Source organism: Hemiscyllium ocellatum, chromosome 17, assembly GCF_020745735.1.
Source record: "Hemiscyllium ocellatum isolate sHemOce1 chromosome 17, sHemOce1.pat.X.cur, whole genome shotgun sequence".
Taxonomy (NCBI): Eukaryota; Metazoa; Chordata; class Chondrichthyes; order Orectolobiformes; family Hemiscylliidae; genus Hemiscyllium; species Hemiscyllium ocellatum.
The window spans coordinates 27,138,891-27,164,469 of NC_083417.1; the positions used below are offsets into that span (position 1 = coordinate 27,138,891).

Below are 25,579 nucleotides of genomic sequence, written 5' to 3' on the forward strand. Positions count from 1 at the left end.
TTGTCCATTTCAGCAAGGCACTCAAGAGGGACCTGTTCCTATCTCGCCACAAGTCAATATCAATGAAAGAATACCTATTTTTTTTTAAATCATGAGGATACTCATTTAAGAGATAATATTTGTTCAATATCTGATTATTGCTAATCTAATGAGTATCTGGAAATTGGAGTGATTGTGCCATTGTTCCAATTATTCAATTCTTAACAACCTGATCGATGATATAAAGTTTTAACATATGATGATTGCCAATGCCCAGTGGCATTAGCCTTCCGACAAAGATTAAGCAAATTATACACAATGGAAGGACTCCCACAGCTATCTGGACTATACCTCCTCCAAACCTACCTCCTGTAAAACGCCATCCCTTATTCCCAATTTCTCCACCTCTACCGCATCTGTTCCCAGGAGGGCCAATTCCACCACAGAACACATCAGATGGCCTCCTTCTTCAAAGACCGCAATTTCCCCTTCCATGTGGTCGGTGATGCCCTCCAGCGCACCTCATCTACTTCCCGCACTTCCACCCTCGAACCCCACCCCTCCAACTGCAATAAGGACAGAATCCCCTTGGTTGTCACCTTCCACCCCACCAACGTCCGTATATATTGCATCGTCCTCCACCATTTTCGGCACCTACAAACAGACCCCACCACCAGAGATATATTTCCCTCCCCTCCCCCATCCACCTTCCATAAAGACCAGTCCCTTTGCGACTCTCTTGTCAGGTCCAGGCCCTCCCCATCAACCACCCTCTCGTCCCGGTACCTTCCCCTGCCACCGCAGGAATTGCAAAACCTGCGCCCTCCTCACTCACGTCCATCCAAGGCCCCAAAGAAGCTTTCCATATCCATCAAAGTTTTATCTGCACTTCCACACGTTATTTACTATTGCTCCCAATGTGGTCTCCTCTACAATGGGGACACAGGCTCCTACTTGCAGACCACTTCAGAGAACATCTCCGGGTCACCCGCACCTACCAACTCCATCATTCTGTGGCCGAATTCTTCAATTCTCCCTCCCAAAGACATGCAGGTCCTGGACTTCCTCCATTGTCACACCCTAACCACCCGAGCCTGGAGGAAGAACGCCTCATTTTCTGCCTTGGGACCCTCAAATCACAGCATCAATGTAGATTTCACCAGTTTCCTCATTTCCCTTCCACCCACCGTATCCCATTTCCAACCTTCCAACTCAGCGCTGCACTGTCCTACTTGTCCACCTACCTTTCCACCTATTCGCCCCACCATCCTCTCCGATCTATCCCCATTACCCCCACCTCAGTCTACGTATCGCACTGTCAGATACCTTCCACCCAGCCCCAACTCCTCTCATTTCTATCTCCACCCGCTTGGCTCACAAGCCTCATTCCTGATGAAGAGCTCTTGCCCGATGTGTCGATTCTCCTGCTCCCAAGATGCTGCCTGACCTGCTGTGCTTTTCCAGGACTCCACTCTCGAAACAGAAATGGCAGGCAAGACCACAAGATATAAAGCATAAATTTCTCCTCTCTCTTCCTTTTAGCTTTTACATTCAAAATGTGGAATTATGAAAAATGATTCCTCTCCAACGTAGTAGCATAACATGAACCAAATATAAAAATATTGTATTGGTATTTCTATTCCTACAACTGTAATTGATTTAACATGTAGTTACTTCAGTGCAGTGATTTATATTTACATAAAAGCATAGTGGTAGCTGGTTAATCTATCCTTAATTGCAGCTATGATAAAGTGGCATGTGTATGTAGAACATTTGTATAATTCTCAATTACCAGGTGTAATTCTTAATGCAAGTATGACTAGCAGAATGGTTCGCTACAAATTTGAATGGATTATCGAGTCATAATGGTTCAGCAGTATTTCTCTTCTTATTCTTATGATTTCTGCTTGCTTCCTTGCTCTACTTCACAGCACAGCCACATTCATTTTATCAAAAACCTAATGCAAACTGACAGGAATCTTCTATCCTGCTGCAGTTAACCCTCCCACTGTAAGACTGAGCTTCATTCTCCCCCTATTTTCACAATTTGATATCTTCTTGTATGAGTGCTTTCCATGGAGATATAGCAATTCCTCCAACCATCCGTTTTTTTCAGTTGCACACTCATTGTAGCACTTTGGGAGTTAATCACGAACCTTCTCTGCACGATTGTCATCAGTAAGTAATTAAGTTCATTGGACTGTGGCCTTTGAAGTCACAGCGGAAAAGTGAGAGACAATTAGAGTAGTGGAGCCCATGACAAAAGGCTATAAATTAAACCTTGGCAAATATGACACTGATTTATGTACTGCAGTTATTTGCTTTAGTTCTTCAGAAGTGGATGCTTCTCTGTGAGAAATATGAAGAATTCATGTTCTCTCTTCTACCCCCACCCATTCTTAACACATTCAATCTGAGAACAACATTTTCACCTTAGCCTATGAATAACAGAATTGTTTCTGCTTCACAGGAAATACCAATTGGATGTGTACTTCTAGTTTGACTGTATGTATTTAAACTAACCAGTATATTTTATTGAACAGAAGTGTACCCGTAAATATAGTCAGAGCTTCAGTTAAGATCAGAGTGACAAGAACCAAAGGAAATTAGCTTTAATGGCCGAGCCTCCAATTCAAACATAAAACTCATTTGTTTAGTACTGTCCTTCGTTTTGTTTTTTTACATTATTCCATGTGATTTTATGACAAATGTATTTCAAATATATTTTCCTTTCAAAATGTGCTTTTTTCTTTCAAGTTCATTTCTAATTTCGTAATGAAGAGAGACTAAGGAATAATGACAATAGATTGTGTATGTTAAAGGTATGTTGAAAAATGCAAAAAAGATCCTTACACAAGGCTGAGTTGTGGCGCACATTACAAAGCAATTCGGCTCTTATATGCATTCCCTTATTTTCTACCACGGTTTAAACAATTAAGGCACATTTAAAAAATACTGAGTTTGAAAGCTTTTAACCTATAGAATGGGAAGTATAAGAGGGACAAACGAATCTGGCACATGATCACCAACCCTGTGATGTTTTGAATGTAGTGAAGCGCAAGTTATAAATTACCATAGCTGATAAAGGCACATGACAGTCCAATGTGTTCATAGCACATTCAACTCTAATCTGCTTAAAATAAATGCTATCTTTGCCAACAGTGACTGCTTGTGTGATATATCGTTACAGTTACACAATAAGAACAACATCTTGCTTTTCATCAGTGGGAGATTATCTGATTACTCCATATTCTTCTCACTCTTAATTCAAACAAACCCTTCTGTCCCTATCCATGATGTTAACAGCACATCTCTTTCAGTTCCATTATTAATTTTGCTTCCTTTTATAACTGTATTATGTATAATACCAGAATATGTTTCAGATGTATAGCAGAGCAGTAGCATAGCGATAAGAGTAATCACCAAGTTTTATCAATGTGACAGTTTCCTAATATGGTTCTCCATATCAATCCTCTTAGCTCAAGAAGCTCATTTGCATACGTTGCATGGTGTGTCAGGTTGTTTGATTTAGCGTAATCTTGATTGATTTTTAAAAAATAAAATTAATCTGCAACATTCATAATCTCTGAGAAAATTTAATTTTGGTGCATGTATGGAGTTGGATCTTGGTTGTGTTATTCTAACTAGAAAATTTGGTCCTGACAATCAAAAGTCACCACGTTAACTTTATGCAACTTCATGGCTGAATTGTTTTTTGCTTCAATTCCAAACAAAATCATCTTAGATTGCATATTGGAGATGGGGTGCAGGGATGGACTCAAGTATTGTGTTCTGTTTCTCAATCACTGCTATTTCTGCTGAATTCCCAGTATTAAAATAGAAATGATTGTTTTTTTCAATGGAGGACTATTGGTTCACATTCTTGAATAAAAGTTGTTTGTAATCAGGACAGTCTTCTCCAACTGCTACCTGCTTTTGAATGTAAAGTGCAGAAAATTCAAAATTTATGTGATAATAAGAAGTACTCTACCATGGTTTATGATGGAATAGGAAGATGGAAAACTGATTAAAGCACAAGACACAACTGAGTGCTTTAATAAGCTCTTCGCCCTCTCTTTGTCATAAAACACATTGGAAAGGTTTGTATGACCACAAGTACATCATAAAATAACAAATCCTTTTCAAAGTCCAGAATTTTATTTATATTATCAAGAATCGCATCATTCATGTTCTTATCATTACAAAATATAACTTGTTAGGATTCTGGAACAGAAATTGTCTTAAACTGCAGAGGTTTCCGGAGGTAAACCCTCATATCTATAGTTTTTTCCCTGCATATTGTCTGGTGTTCTGTAAAGAAGCCGATCCATTTTACCAATATCTTGGATATATCTCAATCATTTTCACATCAGCAAAAGTAATTGCACATTAAAGAAAGAAATAGTGGACCACATTCAATTTTTGATCAGCCAATTATCTAGTAAACTACATTGTGATTTAACTACTGAAACAGTTGAATGAACTTGCACAGTAATACGAACAGACAAGGGTTTTGGTCCATTTGATTAATCTATCTGGATATATTTTATAATGAATATTCCAGTACGTTGATGCTGTAACTGGAAATTGAGACCTGATTACAGTGTGCTGAAGTTTCTTCCTGGTTTATCCCAATGTAACAAACAGAATGTCTATTTAAACCATTAGGATAGGTTTGTGCCATAAATCATTTATAATTGTTTTTCTTATATATTGAGGTTTCCACTTCACTTTCAGTGTTGCAGCTTCAACTGTCTTTTACATAGCTTTTCTTCCTCTCTGATCTCTGCTATATAATCACGTGTATGTTCCCCTTCAAGAACATTTCCTGATATTATCCATTTTTTCTTCCTTCCTGCCATGGGGCAGACTGGTTCTGATGATTTTGTATGTCCTTTTTCTTGCTATTTCATAGCAGTTCTCCGGCTGTTATCAATGTTTCACTCTTAGCACTGTCTCTCATGCAATAACATAAAAGGCTGTCACTTTTCCTTTGCCTTCACCTTTTTTTACTCTTTATCTATCCTACTACTTGTATTGAATGTCTCCACTCTGCTCCTAGTGTCAATGTGTCAGAGAGATCTACAGCACGGAAACAGACTCTACTGTCCAACTCATCCATGCCAACCAGGTATTCTAACCTAATTTAGTCCCATTTGCCAACACTTAGCCCATATATCTCTAAACATTTCCTATTCATATACCCATCCAGATGCCTTTTAAATGTTGTAATAGTGTCAGACGCCAACACTTCCTCTGGCAACTCATTCCATACAAGCACCACCCTCTGTGTGAACAAGTTGCCCCTAAGTCCCTTTTATATCTTTCCCCTCTCACCCTAAACCAAGCCCTCTATTTCTGGACTCCCCAACACTAGTTAAAAGACTTTGTCAATTTATCTTATCCATTCCCCTGATGGTTTTGTAAACCTCTTTCAGGTCAGTCCTCATCCTTTGACACTCCAGGGAAAACAGCCCCAGCCTATTCAGCCTCTCCCTATAGCTCAAACCCTCCAACCCTTTTACTCCAGCTTAGATTCCTAACTCTCCGGGTATAATCAATGAGTTTATAGCCTCCCATGCTCTACTGTTTTTCAACTGTCATTTTCTACTTTATCAGTACATCATTCTGGAGTATTTGGGACAGCACAATGGCTCAGTGCTTAGTATTGCTGCCTCACAGCGCAAAGACCTGGAATTGATTCCACTATTGGGTGGGGTAAGGTTCTGCATTTTGGAAAGGGAAATCAGGGCAGAAGTTATACTCTTAATGGTAATGTCCTGGGGAGTGTTGCTGAACAAAGAGACCTTGGAATGCGCGTTCATAGTTCCATGAAAGTAGAATCACAATTAGATAGGATAGTGAAGAAGGCGCCATGTATGCTTTCCTTTATTGGTCAGAGCATTGGTTACAGAAGTTGGAAGGTCATGCTGCGGCATACAGGACAATGGTTAGGCCACTTTTGGAATATTGTGTGCAATTCTGGTCTCCCTCCTATAGGAAGAATATTGTAAAAATTGAAAGGGTTCAGAAAACTTTTACAAGAATGTCGCCAGGCTTGGGAGGTTTGAGCTATAGGAAGAGGCTGAATAGGCTGGGCCTGTTTTCCCTAGAGCATCAGAAGCTGAGCAGTGACTTTATAGAGGTTTATAAACTCCTGAGAGGCATGGACACAGGACATAGACAATATCTTTTCCCTTGGGTAGGGGAGTAGAGCTAGAGGGCATAGGTTTAAGGTGAGAGGGAAAAGATTTGAAAGGGACCTAACCGGCAACTTTTTCTGCAGAGAGTGGTGCATGTATGGAATGAAATGCCAGAGGAAGTGGTGGAGGCTGGGACAATTACAACATTTAAAAGGCTCCTGGATGGGTACATGAATAGAAAGGGTTTAGAGGGATATGGGTCAAGTGCTGGCAAATGGGACTATTTTAGGATATCTGGTCAGCATGGACGAGTTGGACAGAAGGTCTGTTTCTGTTCTGTACATCCCTTATGACTCTGTGACTGTCTATGACTGTATGGAGTTTGCACATTCTCCCCATGTCTTTGTGGATTTCCACCACATGCCCCGGTTTCCTCCCACAGTCCAGGGATGTGCTGGTAAAGTGGATGAGCCATGGGGAATGCACGATTACAGGAATGGGGTGGGTCTGTGTCGGATGCTCTGCGGGAGGTTTCAGTGTAGCTTCAATGGGCTGAATAGCCTGCTTCCACACTAGGGATTCTATAATTTTTTATTATTTCTGTTCAAGATAAAATAGACCCCACTACTTATAGTATATATGATGGATAGTAAAATCAAAATTGTATGTTGATAACACTTAGCAAATGTGCTTCCTGATAATTAGGTATCGCACTCTGAATTACATCACTAAAATAACCTCAGTAATCCAATTGTTAAAACAAAAACTGAGAAATTAAAAAGAAAAAAAATATGCTAACAATGTTCTGTCCTGCTGTATGTAGTATAATGTTTTCTTATTAAGTTTTCACATGTTATTTAATTTGAAAAATATTATTGTTAATGCAAGCAGTTGTTCTTCTGCACAAAAAAAAAGAATCCGAGCTTGCATGGACTTTACTGACATTGAATGAAAACCTTTTAAATAAAGTCAAAAAGATTTCAAAACAAAAAAGTAAGGAATCCCCATCTTCTAATAGTCAAACAGACTTTCTGGAAGTAGCAATATCATTAAGAAACCATTTTGGTTTAGCAGTGTACTCAAGCGAAAAGAACTGTCAGCCCTAACCTGCAACCATTCATCATCTACAACTGCAGGCCAGTTTTTTCAACCCCACCTGGAAAAATGGAACAGGCCTTGCACCAGAAGGATATTTGTTGTGCTGAGTTAACCATATGACTTTGCTGGAGGTTGCCTGTCTTGGTGCTGGGGACAGTTAGGTTCAAACTGCCAAATTGACCATTAAGTAAATAGAATTAGATTGTCAATGAATTTACATGCAATGCAACATTGTCAGTGCAAGTGAAGAATCACACTTGCCCTCTTGTTCTTTTAGCCACCCCCCAGTACAACTTAAACATTTTAATGTGTTTCAACCGTTAGTTAGTCAATCACATTTTGGTTTGCCATGAGAGAATGAATGTAAGTTGAAATATGTGTCTTACCATCCATTTAGTCTGTTATTCAGCACATAGATCATAAGTTGTGATGCTCAGATCTTTAGCAATTAGTTAATGTTCATTTTGTCTGTTTTTGGTTAAGGTAGTAATCCACAGTAAACATTATTCTTAACTCTTCACAAATATTATTAAACTCGAATATACTATGCCAATTTTTAAAAAAAATTGGTGCTTAAATGTCACTTTTCCACAATCACATGTATCTTTATTTGAAAGAATGTAGGGATAAAGGTTCCTCTCCTTGATGTACTACTAACAAAGCCAATCAGGTAACCAACTATTTAGTAATAAAATAAAACATCAGTGTAGATTCTACTTAGCAAATTTTAAAGTTATAAGAATTTTTTTTAAAATCAATTACCCACAATTCTTCAAGTTTGTTTCTACCTCTGATATGTCCTGAATGTGCTTTTTTTTTTAACAAACTTTGTTCTAGAGTTCACAGCCATATAACCTGGACTTACTTCAGCTCAAGCCAAAGGTTATAGTTGGTTACAGTTAAACACATTTCACACATAGTTACAAAGGAATGCATCCTAATTAGCCATGTAAGCCAAAAGCTCATTGACCTTTACTATCAGTCATTCTCTAACTATGCAGTGCTGCCATATTGACACTTAAAATTTGATACTAGTTGCCTAAATATTTTATGGCTATGCTGCTTTACTTAACACTTCCTAACAAATCTTGATGAGTGCAATAAAACACCATGCTATCAGAGCCTCTCTGCAGGGTTTACTCCCACATTGACAAGCCATCAAGAGAGCATTATAATAAGACTGCTGTACCACAGTAGTTTTGTGTGCACATTTGTTATTAAACTGTATGAGACTGACTACTGGTGTAAGCTTATCTTTTCCTTAGATATCTGTAAGAATATCACCAGAAGCAACTATGTTGATGCTAGCAAAATAAAGCTGTAGACAAGTACAACATTTTGTCAAGGAAATGGTAATTATAGACCATTAAATATTCAGTTTCAGAAAATTCAAAGTCACTCCACATCTCAGTACAGTGTGCCCTGTTCCATTGTTACCATAACCCTTATAGGTGTAGATTATGATTCAAGATATAACAGCCATTTGAATTAATTGTAATAAGATTTTTTTGGCATAATTCTAATAGACAGTGAAAAATCACACAACATCACGTTATAGTCCAACAGGTTTATTTTGAAGTACTAGCTTTCAGAGCATTACTCCTTCATCACGTAACTGTGGAGCAGTATCATAAGGCACAGAATTTATAGCAAAAGATCACAGTGTCATGCAACTGATATGATTTATTGAACAATCTAGGTTTGTTCAGTATATCGTATCAGTTGCATGATACTGTGATTTTTTTTGCTATAAATTGTGTGTCTTGCTATAAATTGTGTGTCTTATGATCCTGCTCCACAGCTACCTAATGAAGAAGCAACGCTGCAAAGGCTCCTGTTGGACTAAAACCTGGTGTTGTGTGATTTTTAACTTTGTCCACCGCAGTCCAACACCAGCACATCAGCATCATGGCAGAATACGAGCTAATTGTAATTCTAGGAAAAAGATAATTTAAAAAGATCTGAAATGATTATCTCTCATTGAGCAAATACCCAACAAAGAGCACAATAAGAAAGAGTTGTTTCAATCAGAATTCTATTTTTGAAGCAATTTCTACAGATTTGATGCCTCCTTAGGGGACAGTAAAATTCTTTAATTGATTTAAGGGCTGCTCAATCAGAGTGACATTTCAGAATTCTCTTGATCTGAACCCAATTCTGAGTGTCATTATATTCTAATTGCACACTTTCCAATCCATCTTCAGTTAAAAATAACAGCACATGTAATAATTCATTAAATGTATGAGACCTAATGATTCACACATCAGGTTTCTTTAATAAACACAAAGTTACTGATTTTTATGAATAAAATTTTATTCAGTATTGATGCAAAATTGGTTAACATACTTCATTTGCAGTATGAAAATATAAGTGTTTGTGCCTCTAAGTAACCCAAAAACTCATGGACACAAGCGCACATACCAGGTAAATGAGGAAGAAAACACATTTCTTTCTTCAGGGTTGCATTTTTGAGGAAAAAAAATCACTTTTGGCCAATAATTCTTTATTCTTGATGGCAAAAATAAATAAGTTGTGAAATTCTCAGATGGTTATCAATCTAGCATTTCAGCACATCAGAGGAAGTTTCTATGCATTCTGACAAACTGTTATTCTGGGTACAAATGAATCAGTTCCTGAAACACAGAAGCAAAAGTTTTGAAATTTAAGAAAATGACATGAAAAAAAACTACATTAATTTTGAAAGTATTAAGCAAAGTAATTTTGATAGGTGGATACTAGCATTAGAATTTGAAACCTAATATGAAGGTCTCAAAGAAATCATTCTCTCAGAAGAATGTAAAAACATTTTGTAAGAAGACACTCTGTTAAAGATGAAAGGTTTGCATCTGCTAAACAGGGAGCAGTAATAGCTAATGGCGTTTATTTTCATTATTTCGTTTGTGGGATGTGGGATGTGGGCATTGCTGGCTGGCCAGAATCTATTGCTTGTCCCAAGTTGGCCTTGAGAAGGTGGTGGTGAGCTGCCTTTTTGACCGCTGGAGTCCACCTACTGTGGGTTGGCCCACAATGCCTTTAGGGAGGGAATTCCAGGATTTTTACCCTGCAACAGTGAAGGAATAATGATATATTTCCAAGTCAGGATGGTGAGTGGCTTGGAGGGGAACTTGAAGTTGGTGATGTTCCCATGTATCTGCAGCTCTTGTCCATCTCGGTGGAAGTGGTCGTGGCTTTGGGCAGTTCTGCCTGAGAATACTTGGTGAATTTCTGCAGTGCATCTTGTAGATAGTACACACTGCTGTTACTTAACATCAATAGCGGAGGGAATGAATATTCGTAGATGTAGTGCCAATCGACTACCACAAAGAAAGCTGATTTGTCTTGGATGGCATCAAGCTTCTTGAGTGTTGTTGGGGCTACCCTCTACCAGGCAAGTGAGGAGTATTCTGTCACTCTCCTGATTTGTGCCTTGTAGATGGTAGACAGGCTTTGGAGAAGCAAGTAAGTTACTTGCCACAGTATTCGTAGCCTCTGATCTGCTCTTGTAGTCACTATGTTTATGTAGAGAGTCTAGTTGAGTTTCTGGTCAATGATAACCCCCAGGATGTTGATAGGGGAGGATTCAGTAATAGTAATGCCATTGAATATCAAGGGGCGGTGGTTAGATTGTGATGGTCATAGCTTAGCATTTGTACATTGCAAATGTTACTTGCTACTTGTCAGCCCAGGCTGGTATATTGTCCAGAACTTGTTGCATTTGAACATGGACTGCTTCAATATCTGAGGAGTCGCGGATAATGCTGACTATTGTGCAATCATTGGTGAACATCCCCAATTTTGACCTTATGATGGAGGGAAGGCCATGGATAAAGCAGCTGAAGATGGTTGGACCTAGGACACTACACTGACTAACTCCTGTGAAGATGTCCTGAAGCTGAGATAAGTGACTTCCAACAACCACAACCATTTTCCTGATCCACAAAATTAATTTTTTTTTTCCCTGTCATCTCCATAAACTTGAAAAGGATTGAGGATTAGAGAGTGAAAAAAAGGTATATTACCAGGGTAAAGAATAGACAGCTGAGAGTGCCCCTAAGGTCCCTCACCAGAGCAGAAAGAGTGGAAATGAAAATGAGTGTTTCCATTGTAATTAAATGGAGCTCCTTTATTCAGAAGTATTGAAATTGCAATAACCCCATAGGATTTATTGAGTTTCATAAGAGTGAGTAAAAAAAGGAACTCAAAAATAAAATGTCGCAGATCAAGTTGTAGCTTTTACTATAACCAGGAAACCACAGGAAAAGTTGCCATGAGTGCAAGAAAGGGAAACGAGGTGGATAAGAGATATCAATGGTTTTCTTTGCCAAGAGAAAAATAACTCTTCTATCTTCACATGATTCAGGTAAACCCATAACTATATAAGGGATGCAAGAGCTTGTCAAATTCTTTTGTTGGAGAAATAAATTGCAAATCAATTGCATTTTGTACAGTGGAATCTGGGATACACACTTTACTTATCCCATTTACTAACACTTATGCCTTCATTTCAGTCTCAAAAGGGAAAAGTAGATATTTTTTTTAGTCTAATCTAATCTAAAAAAAAATATCTACTTTTCCCTTTTGAGACTGAAATGAAGGCATAAGTGTTAGTAAATGGGATAAGTAAAGTGTGTATCCCAGATTCCACTGTACAAAATGCAATTGATTTGTTGTCCAGAGCAGTGGAAGTAGGAGAGTTTAGAAATTATCCATAAATGGGGTTGACTTACTCCTAAAGAATGATTTGGCTGGAGTAAAGGTTATGGCTTTACCCATAATCACGGAAAGTCCAAATGAGCTTAAGGAAACAGAATTGTTATAGGAACAAGTTCCAGGTATTTTGCATTGTGTCTGGTGATCTGAATAATGACAAAACAAGTCGCTCACCAGTGGTCAGAGTAATGCAAATACTAGAGTAGGTAAAGTTTGATTTAAAGTTGGGGATAATTCAAAGGATTGTCTGCTCATGAAGAAGATCCAAAGTTAAATACCTTAGCACAGGCAGTTCACACTGAAGCTGAGGCTGAAGGAGTCCAAAGTGTTATCACATTAAAAACAGAGAAGCAAGGAAGCGGAACCAGCCTCGTAGACCTGTGGATGAGGAATGGATGGTTGTTCAGTGGATAGCAGTATCCCCAGATATTGCGGGTAACTCATGAAATTCTTATAGCAGGACATGGAGGAATATGGAAAATCTTTCATTGTCTCTGTCATCCTCAATGACTCTTACCATCTGACATATTTGCTCTATCTCATTTCTTCTCTGTGATGATGTCACATCAACATGTGCACATGATATAATTGATTTTTCTTTTTGCAATCAGGGCAATCCATCAAGTAAGTCACTTAGGACTGAATTGAGGAGGAGAGTAGTGAATCTATGGAATTCCCTGCCCAGTGAAGTGGTTGAGGCTTCCTCAGTAAACGTTTTAACGTAGATAATTTTCAGAACAGTAAAGGATTAAGTGTTATGGTGAGAAGGCAAGTAAGTGGAGCTTAGGCCACAGAAAAATCAGCCGCGATTTTATTTAATTGGCGGAGCAGGCTCAAAGAGCCAGATGGCCAATTCATGCTCCTTATGTTCATTATCTCCTAACTATAAATGTGTATATATATATATATATATATATATATCTGAATATTTGTCTTTGTTACATCAAATGAGTTACATCAATATTGAGTGATGCTATTTGGTTTTTAAGATGCCCAGATATGTTCCAAAGACTTATGAATCAAGTTGTAGCTGAAACTAAGTGACTGTAATTTATTTAGATGACCTTGTGCTATGCAATTATACATGGTAAGAACATTAAGACAGCAAGAGGGCCAGTTTATGAAATTGGAGTTTGCTAGCTTCGTAATAAATCTGGCCAAAAGCAAATTTGCAAAAGCAGAATAACTTAACTATAACTTGACGGAAGGCAAGGACAAGTATTAAAATGAATGACAAAAATTAAGATTTGGAGATGCCAGTGTTGGACTGGGGTGTACAAAGTTAAAAATCACACAACACCAGGTTATAGTCCAACAGGTTTAATTGGACTAGCTTTCAGAGTGATGTTCCTTCATCAGGTGACTATCAGCTGAAGCTTCTAACTTGCAAAGTGAACACACTTAAACCTTTCTTTCTGTCCTTCCTATGTGAAGTAGTAACAAAAAAATCTGCTAGTAGCTGTTGTCACTCACCACTCCTCTGTACTCTGCAAATGTCCTTATTGAGAGGAAAATGAGGAACAAGAAGCATTCAGAGGCATTGAAAGGGTGAATGTTCAACCACTGAAAGAAAGACTGATATCTTCATGTTATTGGTGAAGAACAAAAAAGGCCAAAAGAAAGTGCTGGGTTCCTAAGAAATAAGGAACGAGTCTACAATCTTTTAAAAATCCAGCTTTATTTCTTCTTATTCGTAGACTACATAGTTGCAAGTTGAGACTTTTGGATATAACAGCTTTAATCGTGCCTCTTACTTACATTTTTACTTGATCCTCCACAAATAACAGTCAGTACCTTCAGTTAATCTATTCCATGATGTCTTCCCGTGAAATCCTCGCAAGCTGTGCCCAACATCCTAACTAAAAGATCTAGGCGACAGTCTGTTGGTCACGTACTTCCATATCTGCTTTGAACCAATCTTTTTAGTCTCAACCACACCTGCAATTCGGTTTCTTGCAATAATATTTGTAAATTTAACTCTTGTTAAGTTGTAGCTTAAATCATACAATTTTCAATGTACTGCACAGAGAGCAACCCATCTATGTCTGTGAACCAGAAATTGGTGCCAGAATAATGCTTCTCTGATATTTTCCCCATCCATATTACTTATGTCTTGTCTGCTTGTATTGCACTTTTTAAAATAAAGGATAGAGTTTAAATTGTTGAATTACAAGCTAGTAACCATGCTTTGTTCTTGTTATTGAAGACAGTTTAATTACTGTAAATAGTTATGTTCTTGGTATTCACATGCACAGCCTTTTAACCTGATTGATAGCTAAGTAGTATTTGGCAATTTAATGGTTGAATCACATTTTCACATTTGTGAACACTCCAAGAATAGTGAGGCTTAATTTCCAATGTGCTCCAGTAAGCATAATTTTTAAAATTGTAACTATCACTTCACACAATCTCCTTGATTTAAAGTAGTAACTTTCTTTTATAGTCTACAGTCCAAACGTAAATGAAAGACAAAGATGTGGATCTTTACAAACTTTGGGAACCTGGAATAACTAGTCTTCTGTCACAGACCAGTAAATCATCCATGAGTTTGAAATGCTGTTGGTACTCAATGTATCTGCTTCCAGTCAACTCACTGAACATTTAGTCTAGTCATCCTTCAACACCTAATGAATGGTATCACAGATTGGTCACTCTTTTGTTTTTATCAAACCTAATTGAGTTTCTTTTGATTTACTGACCACTGCTTTTTTCTTGACATAAAAGAAATGGTTTGTATAGTTATGATACATAATCTTAACAGATTTCTTTGCTTAGATTCAAAGAATCATATAGTACAGAAGAGGCCCTTAAGGCCCATTGAGCCTGTACTACGAAAAAATACACTACGGCCTACACTAGTCCAATTTTCCCACACTGGGCCCACAGCCTTGAATGTTATGCTGTGATATTTTCTTTAATTTCTACATGAGTCTCAGAAGCCCAATAAAATCTTCTACCAGTTACCCTGTGATTAGTTGTTTGACAACTGGTTGTTTTTGGACTGGATTTTGTCTTAGAACTATTGGGATGCTTTCAATCCTGTTAAGGATATTGAAGGAGAAAGTGAGGATTGCAGATGCTGGAGATCAGAGCTGAAAATGTGTTGCTGGAAAAGTGCAGCAGGTCAGGCAGCATCCAAGGAGCAGGAGAATCGATGTTTCGGGCATGAGCCCTTCTTCAGGAATGAGGAAAATCAAGGATATTGAAGCCCAAACATGCATTTTGGATCAAATCTAAGGAGCTTGGATTGTGAACTATGTAAACATTTTAAACTACCTTGTGCGTCTCCTGTTTCTTGTAACTTGTACTATTCTTATGTTCTTGACAGTTATTCCACTTATAACACTTAGTGTCATCTGTTGTAGCTTTTACTCTATCAGCAATGGTAACTAACAGAATACTAACCTCACCACGTGCAAACATCAAATTAACAGGATGTCCATTGATATAAATAAGTGCTGTCATTAGAATCATCAATTTCCCCTATGAATACCTCAGATATCTTTTCTAAGGTAGATTGCTCTACTGTATGGAGCTGTTAGAGGAGAAAAAGTGAGGACTGCTGATGCTAGAGATCAGAGCTGAAAATGTGTTGCTGTAAAAGTGCAGCAGGTCAGGCAGCATCCAAGGAGCAGGAGAATCGACGTTTCAGGCATGAGTCCTTCTTCAGGAATGGAGCTCTTAGCATACTAAACATCTTCCTTTTCTTCAGTTCCATAACTGTCCTACTTCTGTATTTAGAGTCATAGATTCGTACAGATATGCAGCATGGAAATCATCTAATCTAATCATATTTGCCAGCATTTGGCCATGTCCCTCTAAACCGTTCCTATTCATATACCCATCCAGATGCCTTTTAAATGTTGTAGTTGTCCCAACCTCCACCACTTCTGTCGGCACCTTTCAAACACACAGCACCCTCTACATGAAAATGTTGCTCCCAAGGCCCCTGTTAAATCTTTCCCTCTCACCTTAAACCTATGCTCTCTAGTTTTGAATTCCCCCACCTGGGGGGAAAGACTTTGCCTATCCATGCTCTCATGATTTTATAAACCTCTATGAGGTCGCCCTTCAGCTTCTGATGCTCCAAGAGAAAATAACCCCAGTCTATTCAGTCTCTCCCTATAGTTCAAACCCTCCAACCCTGGCAACATCCTTGTAAATCTGTTCTGAAGATTTACAACATCCTTCCTATTAGCAGGGAGATCAGAATTGTACACAATATTCCAGTATTGACCTAACCAATGTCCTGTACAACCGCAACATGTCCTCCCAACCCCTATGCTCAATGCACTGACTAATAAAGGCAAGCATACCTCCTGGGACAATTACCTTTCTTCACTATCCTAACTACCTGTAACTCCACTTTCAAGAAACTATGAACCTGCACGCCAAGGTGTCTTTGTTCAGGAATACTCCCCAGGACCTTACCATTAAGTGTATAAGTTCTGCCCTGATTTGCCTTTCCAAAATGCAGCAATTCACATTTATCTAAATTAAACTCCATCTGCCACTCCTCAGCCCATTGGCCCATCTGATCAAGATCCCATTGTACACTAAGGTAATCTTCTTTGCTGTCCACTACACCTCCAATTTGCAAACTTACTAACCATACCTCCTATGTTCACATCTAAATCATTTATATAAATGATGAAAATCAGTGGACCCAGCACTGATCCTGACCACAGGCCTCCAGTCTGAAAAGCAACCTTCCACCACCACACTCTGTCTGCTACCTTCGAGCCAGTTCTATATCCCAATAGCTAGTTCTTCTTCTATTCCATGTGATCTAACCCTGCTAATTGGTCTACCATGAGGAACCTTGTTGAATGCCTGACTGAAGTCTATGTAGATCACATCCACCTCTCTGTCCTGATCAATCCTCTTTGTTACTTCTTCAAAAACTCAAAACTTAGTGTTTGATTTTGAGGCAATTCTGTATATTAAGAGTTTTCTCCAGGATGTTCAATCTTATGTTAAATATGGCCCATCTCTGATCTTGAATCTCTATGAATATATTATCGTTCCTTCCATTTTTCTGAAAGTAATTATGCTTATTTAATTATTGTAGAGTGTCCTAGACTCTGTACAGTATTTTATTTATTTACAATTTTTTAAACTCTGTATTGCAGTAATATTGCTTAAAGTTCTTCAATAATGTTTTGAATTGTAATGTTGTATCTCTGTATTACATCCTATGTATTTATGACTCTTTGAAGGGTCTTCCCATCTTTTTTACAATCAAACTTATGATTGCCCAACTTTTTAAGTGCCTTCTTTATTTCTCAAGATGGAATTTCCTCAGTTCCTCCTGAGCAAAAACCTTGTTTCCCATTTTTCACAGTCTAAAATATCAAGCACTTCCTTCAAAATATGAAAATGTTCTTTGGCTTCAGCCACTATAAATCTTGACCCCAAAATCATAGTTTAATTACTGAGTTCCAATCCTTTTAACATTTAGTTTTTGTTGAATTGCCTTCTGCAAAAATCTTTCACCAGAATTCACTAAAAATTTTAAATCCATCTTAGATAAATTCTGAAGTCTTCCCATTTTTTTTAGCACCACTTTAAAATTTCTTTTCCTGGCCCTTTCATTCTTTCTTTCAGACGCAACTGGTGGAATCTAATCTCAGTGGCTGCAGTGTTCATTATGAGAGACGAGAACTCTCTTGACTTCCTTTGCTAAGGCTTTGTATTCATAAAGTTATTCCGTTTGCCCTTTGAAATTTTACACCTGCAATCTTCTCCTGCTGCCTACAAAACTTCCTTCAACAGGCAATGGTCTTTTACTGGGTGTGGTTAGCTTTTCTCTCTTTTCTTAACCCACAAGCATTCCCTTTCTTCTCATTTTTCTTGTGAAAGTCCTGCTTCTCTTTGGCTGCTATAGTCTCTGTTTGTTGATAAATCACATTTTAGCTGCAGACTGACTGCATGTATTCCTAAAGCAGTAGTGCTCTTAAAGTGTTAAACCTATTTATTTTCGATATTTTATTTTCTTCTGGTTTTTATTCTCCTCACGGATTAATGTCTCAGCATGGAATTTGATCAGTGTTATTGCTCACAATGTGGCAGTAGTCTGATTGTCCCTACTGGCAGCTCATGATATCTGCCACCATGTGTTTAGAGTAACAATTGTTTGAGTCACCAATCCTCCTATCCAATGATCTGTGATAGAGCTTTTAGTGGGGAGGCACTATTTTATAAACAATAAAGTGGTGTCCAGATAGCTATACATATAACAGCATACTGCTTGACAGACATAATTACTGGGACTCTTTAGAGCTGTGTAAGATACATCTGGTCCCTAGAATGGCAAGTATAGAACTTACTGTCTCCACCTACAGATTTGGTTAGAGACAAATAAACTGGAGATGCTGGAATCCAAAGTAGACACTCTGGAGGCTGGAAGAACACAGCAAGCCAGGTAGCATCAGGAGGTAGAGAAGTCAATGTTTCGGGTGTAACTCTTTTTCAGGACTGGGGTGGGTGTAGGGCGAGCTGCACGGAATACAGTAAACTAGGTTAGAAGAGAGGCAAGTGAACCTCCATCTCACCTGGTTCACCAGACAAAGGTTCACCAGCCTATCTGCATCAGGTGCTCCCAAAGTGGTCTTCTCTACATTCGGGAGGCCAAACATAAACTTAGGGAACAGTTCGCCGAGCATCGCAGTTGGGCCCGCAGGGGCCAACTGGACCTCCCAGTCACCACCCAGTTTAATTCCCCTTCCCACTCCCGTTCTAACATGACCATCCTTGGCCTCCTCCATTACCACAACAAACCAAACCACAAATCGGAAGAAGAACAACACCTCATCTTCCGCCTGAGCAACCTACAGGCCGGGGGACTCAACATTGAGTTCTCCAATTTCAAATAACCTCCCTCTCAATCCCCCAACTCCCTTCCCAGTCCCTCCACCTCCCATCCACTCCTTCCAGCCAATAACCAGATTCATTCCTTACATTGACCAACCAGGTCGTACCCTCTATCTGTCTTCACCTGTCCCCACTTCACCACCCTGCCACCCCCTTTATCTGCAGCTCTCCCGATATCCACCCACAGTCCTGAAGAAGGGTTACACCAAAATGTTGACTTCTCCACCTCCTGATGCTGCCTAGCTTGCTGTGTTCTTCCAGCCCCCTGCCTGTCCACGTACAGACTGTCTCTGGCATCAACAGAATGACTAGGGCTAAATGTAACGTGAACATGAATTCTTACAGAACCATTACCTAATACAGCAACAATTAGGCTCATATTTAAGGACCAAAGAGTGGTTGACTGCCTGCCACTACCCCACCACAGTTAAAGCCTAAATGGATAAGTTTAAGGAAGTTTTGGGTTCAGAATATGATTTTTGAGGCTCAAGTTCTCCCAGCCAGTATAAACACTGCAGTTGTGTTAGGTTAGTAGTGGCAATATTCCTAAATGTGGCAATAATTAGAATCTAATTGGCACTTAGATTAGGAAGTAAAGATGTTGATAACAGTACTGACAGTTAGGTCAGTTACATTGTTGTCCAATACACAAGATGCATGCTGTGACATCTTCATGTCATAACTAACCTGAGTGTATTTAATTCTGCTAGCAAGTACAATGCATGCTATTTCTACAGTTCACAATCACTTTGATCATGAACCATGAAAAAAACAATTAGATGTCACAAAAAATGTCTCATTTCTAAATGTTTCATTTGAATATTGCTGCAATTATGCCACCTCTTAAAGTGTTCACATTTTAGAATTGATGACTTATCTATGCTGTCTATTTTATACTCAACAAATGATGCTTTTACCATGTTGAGCACTTTAATATCAAATGGCTGCATATATTATAAATAATGACAGGTACTTAGGAAAGCTGTTAAACAAATCTGTCTTAGTTAATAGCACTCTTCTTACTTGCAACTGCCTTTCTTAATTTACATCAAACATATCCAGAAGCAATAAAACATCACTTACCTGTAACAAACACTGGTGCAAATCGCTTGTAGTTCTATTTTATGCCAAACATATTATGCAAACAAATCCCAAGGCATTTTTAAAAAATCATCATTGCATATGGAATAGAACACATTTAGTGCAGTATAATTGTACCTTATCTGAATAGTGCAGAATATTTGTGATCATTTTCAATTATGTGAAAGATGTGTATTACAGAAATACTTCCCACATCTTCAGAATATTTTCATGGTATAGTATCAAAAAGGGAGATGAGAGTGTGACAGATGAAATATCTTCTTTCTGACTCAACTTGTGCTATTGGTTTTGACTTTATAGATTGCCTTTTTGTTTTAAGAATGAACAAAGCAAAATCCATTTCATTTTCATTCTCTGGATTAAATGAGATACACTTTTACATCAACACTTTCTGCAGTGACAAGTCCAAAAACAATAAAAGGCTGTACACATTTTAACCAATCTTCCCTTCCAATTATATTCCTGCATTCAAATATCTTAACCTTTTAACCAACCAATAAAGGGCATAGACCACAAAACCAAGAAGAAAAAGGCAAATTAAGGAAATTATTTTGATTTCCTTTCACTGACCTTGACCTTCTTTCTACACATATCACTGTTAGAAATTATCATCAATATGCACTTGCCCTATCTTATCTTTCATTTGCATGTTGAATTTATATCTAAAAAGCTTCATTCCTTTTTACATGGGACAAAAACAACAGAAGAATCTGGATTTTCTGCAGAGTAGAAAGGAATTGCAGAATCCCTAATATTGATTGATTGATTTATTGTTGTTACATATACTAAGTTACAGTGAAAATGATTGTGTTGCATGCTATTCAGGCAGATCATTGCCAGAGTCTGAGGGAAATGCCTAGGAAACTGAAGATTACAGTAGGCAATTCTGCTCACTTCGTACCCTCTGAAAGTATACATTTAAATCAGAGAAGTCAGAGAATCCTGCTACAGTTTATAGCAACCCAGGAAAAATTAGACAAGTAAAAACCTCATCTAATTAAAATTTTTTAAACTGATTCATGACTTACCAAGCACCCCTCAGCCAAACCTTAACCAAACCCCTTAAACCTCCAGACCAGCCTCTTGAGTTCCCCAGGGCCTAACAATTCAGTCTCTCTCCCAGGGACTAGCAACCCTTACCACCTCCCCTGATCCCAGCATCCTCCCACCATACCTGGACCCACACCTGATTGCCAGTGGATCTGACAATCCCTCTCCACCAGCCCTCTTCCCTCGACCTGACCAACCTGCCAGGCAACTGACATAATCCCCATCTTCCTGCAATCCACCCACTACCCATCAGGGAACTGACAACTTCCCTATCCCGGGATCAAGCACTGTCATCTCCTGAGAATCTTAATCCCAAGATCCGGCACACCCGTTCCTATGTAGTTAGAGCTGCCAGGTCCTCTTCCCCTTGTTGGCCACAACACTCCTCTCACATACGCCCTGCCTTGCCCAACCCAACCCAAGCTACCTTAAACACCTTTCCCACTTTGCATCATGGCAGCCCATCCACTTCCACCCTCACAATCAATCCACCTGGCAACCACACACCTAGTGCCCTTGCCATTCACTATACCCACCTGGCCCCCTACTTACCTAGCACCTTGATTAGATTCCCTACAGTGTGGAAATCGGCCCTTCGGCCCAACTAGTCCACACCGACCCTCCAAAGAGTAACTCACCCCATCCTATTTCCCTCTGACTAATGTACCTAACACTATGGGCAATTTACCATAGCCAATTCACCTGACCCACACATCTTTGGACTGCGGGAGGAAACCGGAGCACCCGGAAGAAACCCACGCAGACATGGGGAGAATGTGCAAACTCCACACAGTCACCCGAGGCTGGAATTGAACCTGGACCCTGGTGCTATGATGCAGCAGTGCTTAACCACTGAGCCACGGTGCCACCCCCACCTTATCCACCTAAAATTCTTCCCACCAGGTACCCTAACCTTATACTTAACCTAGATATTAAAACTGTCATAGGAGCTAACAAAATGCCTGCCTGTGCTGCTGGGCACTCAGATCTCCAAGTACAGCAATTAGTGCCTTGAAGAAAGGAGTATGGGTGTGCCTTCCTCCAACTATCCTGCATTATGAAGAGGTCATTAGGTTAAAAATATACTCCTCATTTTTGCAGAATCCATGACCAGAATCTTCTGCTAAAACTGGGGAGATATTTCTTAATGGAAAAAATAGAAAGAAAGTGGAAGTCTGACTATAGCTACCATTCGTCAGAAAATCTGGCTCAAGATTCCCTGCAAAGGCTCAGAATGTAATGTATTGGACTCCCCATGACTGGAATTTAAGCTTTCAAGCTCATTCTAGGTGGTATTTAATCACAGATAAACTGATTTTGATAGTTCTCCAAATGTCAGTCACTTTTATTTTACTATCAGTAAAAATTAACGCTATATGCTTCAATGAGTATGGGGCACATTTTAAACCCATGAGTTAAAATGGAAGAAATCATTCTGTTCCTAGCTCTATCTGGCCAACTCAAATTTGAAATTACAGGTATCAAAGGGCTCAAAGCCAACCATGTTCTTTAAAGATGCAAATCAACCTTTAATGATGTTCTGAGCATGTTACAGCACAGGAGAAGGCTATTCTGTTTAAACGTCCGTAATTGTTTTCTACAATATGGCTTAACCTATTCCTGCTCCCTTTAATTTTCCCTTTCACACAGCAGTATGTTTCCTTCAATTAATTGAACAATTCACTTTAAAGGCCACCCCCATACTTTCAAGCAGTGTATTCCAGATCCTAAAGACTCACTGCTTATAAAGGTTTTCCTCATGTCACCATTGCTTCTTTTGACAATTTCCATATATCAATGTCTGGATCCAGATCCATCTGGTTATCAGAAAAGCCTCTCCCTTCTTATTTTGTTGAAACCCTTCATGAATGTGCTAAAATCCATTGTCAAATCTCCTTTTACTCTTCTTTCCAAGGAGAACAATGCCACCTTTCCCATCTGTCTCATGAATCTTTCATCCACCCTCTGTAATGTTTTCACCTCTTTTTTAAAGTGTGGTCCTCAGAACTGGCACAATATTCAAGTTTAAGCCAAACAGTTTTGTAGGTTTATCATAATTACTTTGGTTTTTTTTGTGTTCTCTGCACTATTTGTAAATAGAATCCTATTTATTTTGTTAACTATTTTCCTAATCTTTTCTGTCACTTTCAATGATCCATGCACCTCTACCTTGGTCTCTCTGTCTTCCACCTGCATTAGAAGTGTACTCTTTATATTGCTTCTCCTGTTTCTTCCTACCAAAATGAATTGCCTCACACTTATCAGCATTAAAGTTTATCTGCCACTCATCTGTCTGTTTCAATATCCTCTTGAAGACTAACACTTTCCTCCTCACAGTTTGCAATAGTTTAAGGTTTGTATCATCTACAGATTTTGAAATTTTGCACCATACTTAATCTGGGTCATCAATGGATAGAGGGTCCAACAGTGACCCCTGAGGAACCCCTCTACATACCTTTCTTCAGTTCAATAAATAGCAATTCACCATTGTTTCCTAGCACTAAGCCAGTTTCGTATCCATGATCCTCCTGTCCATTTTATTTCATAGATGCTGACATGGCTGACAAACAGCATTACCCTCATTTATCTTGTGTAACTGTATCAGGGCCCAATTGCTATTTTTGTTTGATTCATGAGCAAAGATCTCAGGATCCAGCCACAAAGCTAAAAGAGACTCTAGTAGTTGTAGACACCAAATTTTTTTAAAAATAGATTTCCTATGACCAAGAAGAGTGCATGCACTGCCCTAGGTTTTCATCCCTTTTGAATAATTAAATCTCTTGCCTGGAAATTCAACGCATCTATCTCGCATGGGAAACATTCCAACATGTTCATTATAATGACCTCTGTGATATCTGTTTTAACGACTTGTTGAGATATTTTGCTATCACTCACACTTGGGAAAGAAACTCATTGTGCTATGTTCCTGCCAGATGTAAACATCTATAATTCAAAGTACCGGGTGCTTTTTCTTACCTGTAACCAAAAACCTGTATGCATATCTGAAGCTTTGAAGTGACTATTTTGCCCCAGCCTTATTTCACAGTGCAATTATGTACTCTTATGTTAAATGTATCATATAGCATGTCACAGAAACAAATTTCAAAAGCATATCTTGCCATCCTTTAATGCAACTTATTCATAACAATGTGTTTATAATCATATTCTTTTATTCCCCAGTGTCGATTTCACTGAAAATAATAAATTTATGGATTATGTCAAAGAAATTCTGATATATATTAGTCAAAGACAATAGTCGCAATGATTTGTTTGATTCCAACAATTTTTATTTTTACAAGCTATTTTTAGTTTTTAAGTGAATTTTCACACATATTTCAAAGTAGTAAAAGTCCCGTGTAAAATAACTGTTCTTCCTATCCGTATCTGTGAATTCACAAATGCCTTCTAACCAGCAAGCTCTTTCACCACAGTAATTAACTTCTAATTGATCTCTGGATCCATGCTATAGATAGCAGTTGCAGGATGTGTCTTTGAAGACCAGATCAGATTCATTCAATTCTAACTACAGCAGTGTGAATGTTCTATAATGTCAAGTGTATTAATTGTAATGTATCATCCACGTTACCTAGAGGAGCCTCCTGCTGATTCACTGGTGGGTTAAGAAAGTAAGTGAAAAATTGAGTGATTGTCAACATCTCACAGAAAAATACTTACTTAATTTGCATTTATTTTTATTTCCTATAGCTACAACTCACTGCGGTCAATGAGGAGAACCTTCAGCAGCACAGGGAACCTGAGAAAACTCAAGCCTCTTGCTGCCAATTGGAATTTTGATTAGACAGCTGTACCCTGAGAGTCCAGATTGAACCAAGCTGCATTTACCTGTTCAGCCACCGAAGTGTTTCAAGAGGAGTAATTTTTAATCTTCGTTGCAATATTCTGAAACATATAATGGATGATCATTCCAAAATAAAGTGAGAAGTTAAGTGCAAGAAGACTGGACTTAAGACTGGATCAATAGGCCTGACAGCTCAGGCACTAATAGGAGACCACTACCGAGACTAAGGGAAATGAAATTGGCTGAAGGCCCAAACATATGGAAAATGAGTAGGAACCCACCTTATACCCTGCCTGACGTTCTTATCCATTGGAATTCAAGTTCCACCAATTAGGGCTGTTAAACGTCAGTAGCTCAATGGCCAAATTTAGTAGTGCATTTTATAAATTGATTCATTTCCTAACTTCCCTCTAACTAAGAATCCCCTTGATTTGCATAGATTTCATCAGACCCAAGATGGGGTGAAATCAGATATTGACAGTAAATGGGTACAAGTTCAGTTTGGGAACATGGTTCCCACATGATTGCAAACACTAAGTGTGTCCCTGGCCACTTGTTGAAACCAAAGGTCAAGTCCTTGAATAAGCCAAGGGCCATCACCTACTTTAGGACCTCATCTGGATTAGAATTTGCCTTGAATATTGTAAAGGATGAGGGGTTGCTGCATTTAAAATATCCCAGCAGTAACCAGCAGTGGTATTTCATTGTAGTTGTGGGCCATCACCAAAGGATACAAAAAATCATTTATAAAAGCTGCAGGCCACAGATATCAGGCAATAGCTCTTCCAATTGAATGAAATCTGGTACCTTCTTCTTCCTTAAACAC

At 38.7% G+C, this 25,579-nt stretch overlaps 1 protein-coding gene across 1 annotated transcript in view; it reads left to right on the forward strand.

Annotated features, from left to right (window-relative positions):
- The window catches only part of LOC132824060 (polyamine-modulated factor 1-binding protein 1-like), a 259,415-nt gene extending 234,614 nt beyond the window's left edge, over positions 1 to 24,801 (forward strand). The window contains exon 22 of the mRNA XM_060838326.1: positions 24,660 to 24,801. Coding sequence (XP_060694309.1) covers positions 24,660 to 24,753 — 94 coding nt within the window. The 3' untranslated portion in view covers positions 24,754 to 24,801. The remainder of the gene's footprint in view (positions 1 to 24,659) is intronic.
- The last annotated feature ends 778 nt before the right edge of the window (positions 24,802 to 25,579 follow it).